We start from the raw sequence: 9,974 nt of genomic DNA on the forward strand, positions 1-9,974 counted from the left end.
TTGGCATGATAACAAAAAAAAAAAAAAAAAAAACTTTTAAAGATTTTTGGAGATCTTTCTTTACTGAGGAAATGTTTTGATATTCGTCGGTACAGTGCAGAATACTAATTTTGTGTGCAACTGAATAGACAGACTGGATACGTTGCTCACAAGGGAATTTATAACAAAGAAGTACATCTAGAATTATAAATGAATTGCATGTAGTTATAGAGGCATTGTCAGTGAAAAAATTTGGGTGGGGGTATCCAACCCCAAGAACTACTAATAATCCCACTTTGAGTTTTCTTAGGATTTAATTTGCACTATGCACTAATTTCATCCACCATAGGTCTATACACAAATGGGAACAATATAAATAGAATAGATTTATCTGTGTAAGCAACCATTTTGTTTCCAAGACCAAGTTGTGTACTGTTCATTTAAACATATACTAATGATATTTTTATAATAAAATGAAGTTTTCATAATAAAACTAATATTGTAATACTTACCTGAACACCTGAATTAGCCCTGGTCACTGACCAGCTCAAACTATATCCCCACAGATTTACCCACAAAGTGGGTAATTTAAACTGTCAGCGCTACCAACACTGCAGGTAAAATCTAGTCAAATGAGTTACCTGTGTTACCGTTGGCAATGCTGCTGCAAATATGGTCGCCAGAGGCCTGACTCCTCAATTGAGTCATTCACTATCAAATTGAAGTGGGGAGGAAGGTGAGAATCATTCAGGTGTTCAGGTATTACAATATTAGTTTTAGTATGAAAACTTCATATTGCAATACACTCCCTGAAGGTTGTTAAGCTTGTGAGTTCTGTTGTGTTGTAGATGAGTTGTTGGAGTTGTGAGTTGTTGGGTGTTGTTGTTGGTGAGTTGTTGTGGTTCCTTGATGTTGTAGATGGTCGTATTGGCTTGTCATGTTATTGTTTTTTGATGTTGTTAGTGATTGTTTGTGCAGTGGCCTTTTGTTGGGTATGTTGTTGAGTTGTTGTATGGTTGTAGTCCTTGTTGGTTTGTTTGTGTTGTTACGATGGCCGTATCCAGCAGACAGTGCAGCTCCTCGCCCTGAGTGCGTGAAGTGTGTGGTAAGTACAAGTGTGTTTTGAGTTTTTGTTTTTTAGCTTGTGATCCCGCCACATAATTTGATAGGAATAGATTTTTTGAGGATGCATGATGTATGTATAGATATAGGGAACAGAATTCTTAGAACGGGGGTAGAAAAATGTTGTGACAATGTATTTTGGGAGGTGTGTGTGGAAGATTGGCCGTGTGAGTTGGGTGTGCATAAGAAGGTTGCTAAATGGTTTGCAGTGTGTAAAAATATAGTAGATTTTTTGTATCAGGAAGGGATGCGTGGTGAAGTGTATGTGCCGGTGTTTTCTGCTGATTCAGCTGTGAGTATGTGTCTGTTGGTGCATGACTGTTTTGGGCACATGGGGAAGAATAAGTTGTGGGAATGTATGAGAGAGATTGTTTGTGCCTGGACTGAACAAAATTTGTACTGATGTGGTTGTCACATGTGAGGACTGCCAGAAGGGAAAATATCAGATGAATGAGCTGTTTGAGATGTTTGTGATTGATTGTGTTTCGTCGCCAAGAACTGCGAGAGGACACATGGGAATGATTGTGATGGTGGATCACATGAGTAAATTTGCTTGCGTTGTCCCCATCAAGGATAAACAGAGTGAAACTGTTGCACGAATGGTAGGTCAAGTGATGTTGCCAATGTGTGTTTGTGTGTAAGCCTGCAAGAATGTTGAGTGATAATGGACCAGTTTGTGGGGTGGGAGTTTGAAGAAATGTTGAAAGCGTGGGGTATTGTACATGTGTATGCCACTCCATATATGCCCAGTACAAATGTTTTGGCTGAAAGGACTGTGAGAACAATGATGGAGATTTTACAAATGATGAATAAACATGACAACGATTGGGATATGTATGTAGGGCGTGCAGTGTGGGTATACAACTCCACACTGCAGAGAGTATAGGTATGTCTACTTCCAAGTATGTGTTAAATTTTGAAAAGATTGTTAGGCTGCGATTGCGGTTGTCTGAGAGTGATCAGGATTTATGGAAGAAAGTGAGTGAAAGGTTTGAAAGTTTTAAGGTTGGGGGTAAAGTATTGAAAGAGGTGATTGAGAGGAAGAATGAATGTGAATAAGGTAAGGGAGAAATTTGAGAGGCCATCTGAGATTTTAGAAGTGGGACCGAGTGGGTTGAGTTATGTTTTGGGGAAATTGCAAGTAGATGGAAGTATGGATGAAGTAAGGGCACATTATAGTCAGCTGCATAGGTGGAAAGGTGTACCACAGTACGTTCTGGGGAATGCGATGAGTGAATGGCTGAAAATGAATGAGTATGAGCCGAGTGTCTGTGAGCAAATGGGTCTGGAAGATCGGCAGTTGGTATTGGTTGAGTATAGAAGTAGTAAGCAAAAGAGTGTGAAATTGAATGAAAGGGAGAAGCATTAACTGCATGATAAGGGTGTTAGTGTTAGAGTACAAACAGTTGATAAAGTGTAATACGGATGACTTTGAGGGAAAGAATGATAAGTATAGCGTGTGTGGGTTTGAATTAACAGGGGTGAGTAAGATTTCAGTGGGAAGGGAACTACGAGTAGTAGGGAAGTAGTTGATAGTATGGATGAAGCTTTGCAAGGGTTTAGCAGAATTATGGATGAACTTTCTGGATGAACTGAGTGGTTTAGCAACAGAAATAAGGGAGATATTAGGACAACAGTCAGAAGGGGTAGATGAGATAGTGAATGGGATTTTGAAGGACAGTCATGAGGGAGATAATGTGAGCCTGGAAGAAAGTGGTTTGGAAGAAGCAAATGGCAATGCGACTGAGTGCATGATGGGACTTGAACGAGATCCAGGGGGCCTGCCTATGAGCATTCTTGGGTGTTGCAAAAGGCTATTTAGTGTGGATGTTGTGAGTGTAAGGAGACAAGTTAAATATAATGGGGGAGGTAATACGGAGGAACGATCTGTTTGTTCCATTTGACAATGTCCTCGAGGGTTGAGAGAGAGAGAGAGAGATGAGATGAGAGAGAGAGATGAGAGAGAGAGAGAGAGAGAGAGAGAGAGAGAGAGAGAGTACGTTTTGTGGTTGGTGTCGCTGTTAAGATTGTGTAGTATGTGTTTGTTTGTGGTTTTCTGTGAGAGAGAGAGAGAGAGAGAGAGAGAGAGAGAGAGAGAGAGAGAGAGAGAGAGAGGAGAGAGAGCAGAGAGAGAGAGAGAGAGAGAGAGAGAGAGAGAGAGCGCGTAATTGGTGGATAGATGGTTAGCGATTGAATTGCTTGTTGGTGAGTTCTGGGTTGTCTGCTGGTGCAGTTGCCCTGTCAGTCAGAGAATGTCTATGATCAGAGTTCTGGGCAGTCAGTCAGTAACTGTAGTCAGTGGAGCAGTCTTGGATTTCTTTATGCTCAGTTGTGTTGTGTGATATTGTTTTTTTTATTTGTTACTGAGTGTTTTGACTGATATTGACATTACAGAGTTGTTGTGCCTGTGTTGAAGATTTTGTTGTGCTTGTGTGTTGGAAGGCTGTTAAGCTTGCGAGTTCTGTTGTGTTGTAGATGAGTTGTTGGAGTTGTGAGTTGTTGTTGGTGAGTTGTTGTGGTTCCTTGATGTTGTAGGTGGTTGTATTGGCTTGTTGTGTTATTGTTTTTTTATGTTGTTAGTGATGGTTTGTGCAGTGGTCTTTTGTTTGGTTTGTTGTTGAGTTGCTGTATGGTTGTAGTCCTTGTTGGTTTGTTTGTGGGTAGTGTTATGACGGCCGTATCCAGCGGTCAGTGCAGCTCCTTGCCCTGAGTGTGTCAAGTGTGTGGTAAGTACAAGTGTGTTTTGAGCTTTTGTTTTTTGGCTTGTGATCCCACCACAACTCCTCCATAACTATCCATGGCTCTGTTCCTCTGCAAGCCCACTTCTCTCATAATGCGAGAAGCCTGGCTCCCACTGAGGCACAAAGGACTTCTGGCTCACTTCTTAGGTTGGAGTTTGCAGGTGGAGTGCTTCTTGAGGGACTTCAATTGGAGGTGTAGGTTAGAGCGAGGTCTATGTTGAGACTAGGGGTCTCTCCCCACTAAAGGGGTGCTGCAGGAGGGGAGAGACGAACTTCAGACAAAAGGGCACAAATGAGGAAGACTTGGAATGTGAAGACTTTGTCAGAAGATCCTGGGTGGACTTCTTTTGCATATTTGAAGCAATGTGCTCTACAATGTACTGCGGGAAGAGATGGGCATGGTCCAGAGGTGCGAAAAGCAAGGCTGACTTCCAAGAAGGCATACTTGTTGTGAAACAAACAAACACCAAAGGTCTCTCTTCTTCAGGAGCCTGAAGGCGAAGAGAGATGCAAGTTCCACCAAACTGTCACAACTGCCTTGTCTGCACAAGAGAGCACCCTCAGAAGGTCTGCAGAAAGAGTCAGTCAATTCTGAGGTATTCTCAATCTTCTTAGCAAGAGCACCCACTGTCTAATCTAAGAAACTGAACACCTCAAACACCTTGAACAAATTCTTGACTAAGTGGTCTAACTCCGCTGTAGGGGAAGGCTAAGTGGCATGAAGAGTTGATGAGGCTACAGAAGTCCCCTTGGCCTATAGGTCCTCTTGATCAGGTGCGAAGGAGGGTGTGCAAACGTCGCCTTCCCTTGCTCTCTCTTCATTGAGAGCCACTCCTTAACTATTTTCAAAGATTTCCTGGAGGCGGTGGAAATAACTGGGCAGAAGAGAGCGTTTAAGCTGAGTCTTCGACATCAAGAACGAAGAGGCAAGAGACGAAAGAGTAGCTGGTGTGAAAAAACCAGGATAACTCTCCGGGAAAAAATGAAGCATAGCCTTGTAAGCCATCAGCTGAGTCGAGTCTTGGTCTGTGTCTTCTTTGTCCTCTGAAGAAACTGGAGAGAGGTCATCAGGAATCTTGGTGAAATCTCCTACAGGTAGGGTTTTCCTGATATAACTCTGGATCTCTGCAAGTTTCCTAAATGGTGCAAGAGAGGGGTTGTCTGATTCAGAAGTTTGGGTCTGCTGCTGATGAGCACATTGTCCCGAAGCAGATGGTGCCAAGGGTTGGAAAACCATAGCAGGCACAGGTGCGGGAGGTACAGGAGCGGAAGTAGGCATAGGTGCGTGTTAAATGGGAACGGGGCAGGAAGCGTGGAAGCGAGTGCAGTAAGCAAAGTAGCAAGAGTTGGTTGTACAGGATGTTGCTTGAGATTAAGTTGGCCTTATGCCAGCATAGGCTCTTGCTCCTAGAGCAGCCCGTAGGTTGTGCAGGAGCCAGTGGTGGGCGCGTAGTCACAGGAGATCGGAGTGCGCTCAGGAGTGGGCTCTCAGCTGTGGGAGCCTCACGACGAGAGAGTTGCTCAGGTGATGAGTGATTAGCACGGAGCTTCTAGCTCTTAGGATCTTTGGGAGATGGGAGCACAGGTGAATCCCTTGGATGAGAAGGCAGATGAACCAGAACAAAAAATGAGGGATCTACCCCACAGCTACATGAAGGAAGGGCAAGGTTAGAGGTGTCCTTGTGCCCCTTGACTGGCACAGGAGTCTTGGAAGCCAAATCACACATATGCCTTTTCAATGGTCTAGAGGAGTTCACGTAGTGCCTACGGTGCCTGTGATCGGACTATGAGTCTGAACTGGAAGACAAACGGCGCACATCCACTGACATGCCTTTCCAACAGCAGTCGGTCACATCCTGGGATCTCACAACAGGATTGACAGAGGGGACAGCAACCTGTGGGCAAACTCAATCAGTCTCCTTTGGACCTTCGGTAGGTCTTCTCCCTGGTGCAGGGGAGCTGGACAGTGACCTTCGTCTAGGAGAACCAATGGTACAGGAAACTACCTCCTCCACTGGCACTACATTTGGCACTATATCACTACACTTTGTCCATCAGGACTTAAAGAGTAGCTGCCAACTCGGAGACAGAAACTACTAGATTAAACTTTTTATCAAACTTCCAGTTAATCCTAGATTCAAGACTGGCGATGGCATCGGGTTCAGAAGTATGGGAGCTGAGCACGGGAGTAACAGCAGGATATACAGCTTACTGTGGGACCCAAACCAAATATCGAGAAATGAATTTCTATTCACCAAAAACAAATTCCTCTGATTCCATGTTGGCAGAGCGGGGAATCAAACTAGTGAGGATAGGAGAAAAGTTGTTACCGGGAGTAGAACGCACCAGACTGGAGTCTGTCTTAGGTCTAGGGGATAAACCCCTACTCACAGAGGGCCTACTTTTGGCCTGAGCAGCCACCTTCTTAACCCTTAAATGCCGACTGGATGTATTATACTTCGACATAAATTGTCTGTTGGGTGCCGATTGGACGTATGGTATGTCGATATAAAATTTTTTTTTTTTAATTTGCGGAAAAATAATTATAGGCCTACCAGGCGAAAACTTTTGAATCACGCGCCTTGGGGGATGCTGGGAGCTCACGGATCAAGGCGTTGTTTTGTTTACAATTGTTACCCAGGCGCGCAAGCGCGAATTTCTTTCTTCTCGCACTAAAAAGCATCAGCGACACATCTCAGAAATTATTTCGTCACTTTGACATAATTTTTGCACCATTTTATATTAGCCATTACATGGAGTATTATATATGAAAATGTGTGCAATGTAGAATATAACTAAAACAACTCATGGTTGTAGATTTCATCAGTTTTGAAATATTTTTATATAAATAACGATAAGTGCCAAAATTTTAACCTTCGGTCAACTTTGACTCGGCCAAAATGGTCTAAAAAACGCAATTGTAAGCTAAAACTCTCACATTCTAGTAATATTCAATCATTTACCTTTATTTTGCAACAAATTGGAAGTCTCTAGCACAATATTTCGATTTATGATGAATTTATGAAAAAAAAACTTTTTCCTTATGTTGGCGCGGTAACTCTTCTGAAAAAATCATCAATTTTTTTGTCCGATTGTCGCAATGTTTGCACCATTTTAAATTAGCCGTTACATAAAGTTTTATATATGGAAATGTGCGCAATTTCATGTAGAATACAACTAAAAACAATTCATGGTTGTAGCTTTTATCAGTTTTGAAATATTTTCATATAAATAACGATGTGCCAAATTTTCAACCTTTGGTCAACTTTGACTCGACCGAAATGGTAAAAAAAAAGAATTTTAAGCTAAAACTCTTACATTCTAGTAATAGTCAATCATTTACCTTTATTTTGCAACAAATTGGAAGTCTCTAGCACAATATTTCGATTTATGGTGAATTTATGAAAACAAAAAAAATTTCCTTACGCCCGTGCGGTAACTGCCGAAAAAAATCAGACATTTTTTCATCCGATTGTCGTAATGTTTGCACCATTTTAAATTAGCCGTTACATAAAGTTTTATATATGAAAAGTGCACAATTTCATTTAGAATACAACAAAAAATAATTGAAGGTTGTAACTTTTCTCATTTTCGAAATATTTGCATATAAATCACAGTAAATAGAAAAAAAACCACGTTCGGTTAACTTTGACTCTACCGAAACGGTCAAAAAAACGCAATTGTAAGCTAAACCTTGTACAGTCTAGTAATATCCAGTCATTTATCTTTATTTTGAAACAAAATTGAAGTCTCTAGCACATTATTTAGATTTATGGTGAATTTAAAAAAAAAATTTCCTTCACTCCGCGTGCGGATTTTCGCCGCAAATCTCTGAAATGCATACGTCGCAATCTCGTAATATTTGCTCCATTTCATATTAGGCGTTTCATAGAGTTTTATATATGAAAATGTGCGCAATGTTATATAGAATACAACAAAAAATAATTGAAGGTTGTAGCTTTTCTCATTTTCGAAATATTTGCATATAAAAAAAATATATATATAAAAATTTGACATTCGATCAACTTTAACTCGTCCGAAATGGTCGAAAACTGCAATTGTAAGCTGAAACTCTTACAGTATAGTAATATTCAATTATTTATCTTCATTTTGAAACAAATTGGAAGTCTCTAGGACAATATTTCGACTTATGGTGAATTTTTGAAAAAACATTTTGTGATAATATTTTCTCTGTGTTGCTTTGATTGTTTTACAATGTGTTATATACCAAAATGATTGCCGCAATTTAGTGTACAATACAACGAAAAAAAATTAACTCGTTAGCTTTAACCGTTTTGCTCACAGCGCGATTTGAATACAATTATATATGAAATTTTGTTTTTGCGTTATCATATATCGCATTATTTATATAAGATAATGATATTTTTTTTCATTTCTGATGGTTGCATACTAAACTTCACGCAATGACAAAAAAAGGAGCCAAAAATGAACTCTTAATCTTGAAAACTAAGTGCGCTGTGATTTTTTGAAAAAAATATTTTTTCTGCTTCGGCGCTCACTCCGAGACCCCCCGCCATACGGGAGACGATTTTTATTATACCCCTTCGGCGTTAAAAGGTTAATCCTGTTCTCTAAATCATGTAAGTGAGATTCCAAAGGCTTCCATTTACTCTCATCCCAGTCCTTACACTCATCACAAGTAAGATCTTTAGTGCACACCTGTCCCCTACACTTTCTGCACATAGTATGTGCATCATAATAAAGCTTGGTCAACAGCATCTTGCAGTCTTCACTACAATAACAAAGGCTGGAAGTACTAGAATCAGACATAATAAAACACTAAACTAATTGAGAAAGAAGCTAAGAAGCAAATCAAACCAAGCCGATGCAACAGCTGAAAGGAAAAAACCTCAGAGGGTATGTCACTGACTTCAGCAATAAAACCGGCGAACATGAATTGAGGAACAAGCAAGGCAACATGTAGTCGCATGCACAACATAAATAAAAATGATGCCATTGGTTTCAGTTGCTCACTACATCCTGTTGCAGTGGGCAGGGCCTGTCACTTCTACATTACAATGGTCACTTGTTCGTAAATTTTTGAATTTAGGATGCCATGCGAGCATAATCATTAGGTAAGTAATTACTTGGTAAGTTACTTTTATGAAACAGTAGAGTAATAGGCCTAAATCACTACACCAAGGAGTAACATAGATTATGTACATTCCAGTATGAAAGAATTTCATAATACGAAATGCTCCCCCCCAAAAAAATTGTTTTTACTACACACTTACCTTGCCTAGAGTTGAAAATGAGAGCTTGAAAAGGAATGTTAGACACTCGACAAGGCTAAGACCTCGTTCAGTAACAGTTTCCAGGTACTTTAGAATGAAAAACCAAACTTGTGATGCTGTATCCAACAACAAAAACTGGAAGCCAGAACTTGTTATCTGCATGTTGGGTGATTCAGACTCATCACTGTTGAGAAATAGGCATAGCAATTAAGAAATTATTAAAATAAAATTTTCACGCTAAACCATGAGGTTTAGCCATGAAATCAGCTTACATGTAATACATACACATTAATAGTCTTCATTTTCTTTGTTTATACTGTGCATATAAGGAATAAATGTACTTCATGAAAGCCAATAGCAATTTAGAAGGATGCAACAATAGTCTTGAGATCTTCAGCTAAGGTCTGAATAACTGGCAACACACTAACAAATTCTTGGTACCTATTAATTTTTATCCATACACTTGAATTTACCACTCAATATGCCTGGCAATGTATCTCAGAGCAAAAGGTTTTCAACTGAAAATACCTTGACAACAGCCATATGCATAGATTTATCACTGAATTTTTTAGACAAAAAAGGGGAAGAGATGATGGATGAAATGTTAGCAAATTACATGCTGAAACCATATCACAAGATCTATGAAACCAACAGGCAAAAAAGTACATGAAATAAGCAGCCTTTATAATGAGGCTGCCACTGACAAAATGTCATGCAAAGGATGAGATATGCTACCTCTGTGGATCTCAAGAAAGCATTTGGCAGACCACCATGACAAACTATTAGATGTGTTAAACAAAGTAGAGGTTACCAGAGACTCATTAAGCTAGTGATTATGAGCAAAGCAGTCTTACTGGAAAAGGGGTCATTTCTGGCA

At 40.1% G+C, this 9,974-nt stretch overlaps 1 protein-coding gene across 3 annotated transcripts in view; it reads right to left on the minus strand.

Moving 5' to 3' along the window:
• The window catches only part of LOC135220779 (general transcription factor IIH subunit 4-like), a 143,557-nt gene that overhangs the window by 49,696 nt on the left and 83,887 nt on the right, over positions 1–9,974 (minus strand). For all 3 annotated transcript variants that reach the window (XM_064258253.1, XM_064258252.1, XM_064258251.1), the window contains one exon: positions 9,098–9,281. In XM_064258253.1, the coding sequence (XP_064114323.1) occupies positions 9,098–9,281 (184 nt within the window). The remainder of the gene's footprint in view (positions 1–9,097; positions 9,282–9,974) is intronic.

Source organism: Macrobrachium nipponense, chromosome 2 (assembly GCF_015104395.2).
Source record: "Macrobrachium nipponense isolate FS-2020 chromosome 2, ASM1510439v2, whole genome shotgun sequence".
NCBI lineage: Eukaryota > Metazoa > Arthropoda > Malacostraca > Decapoda > Palaemonidae > Macrobrachium > Macrobrachium nipponense.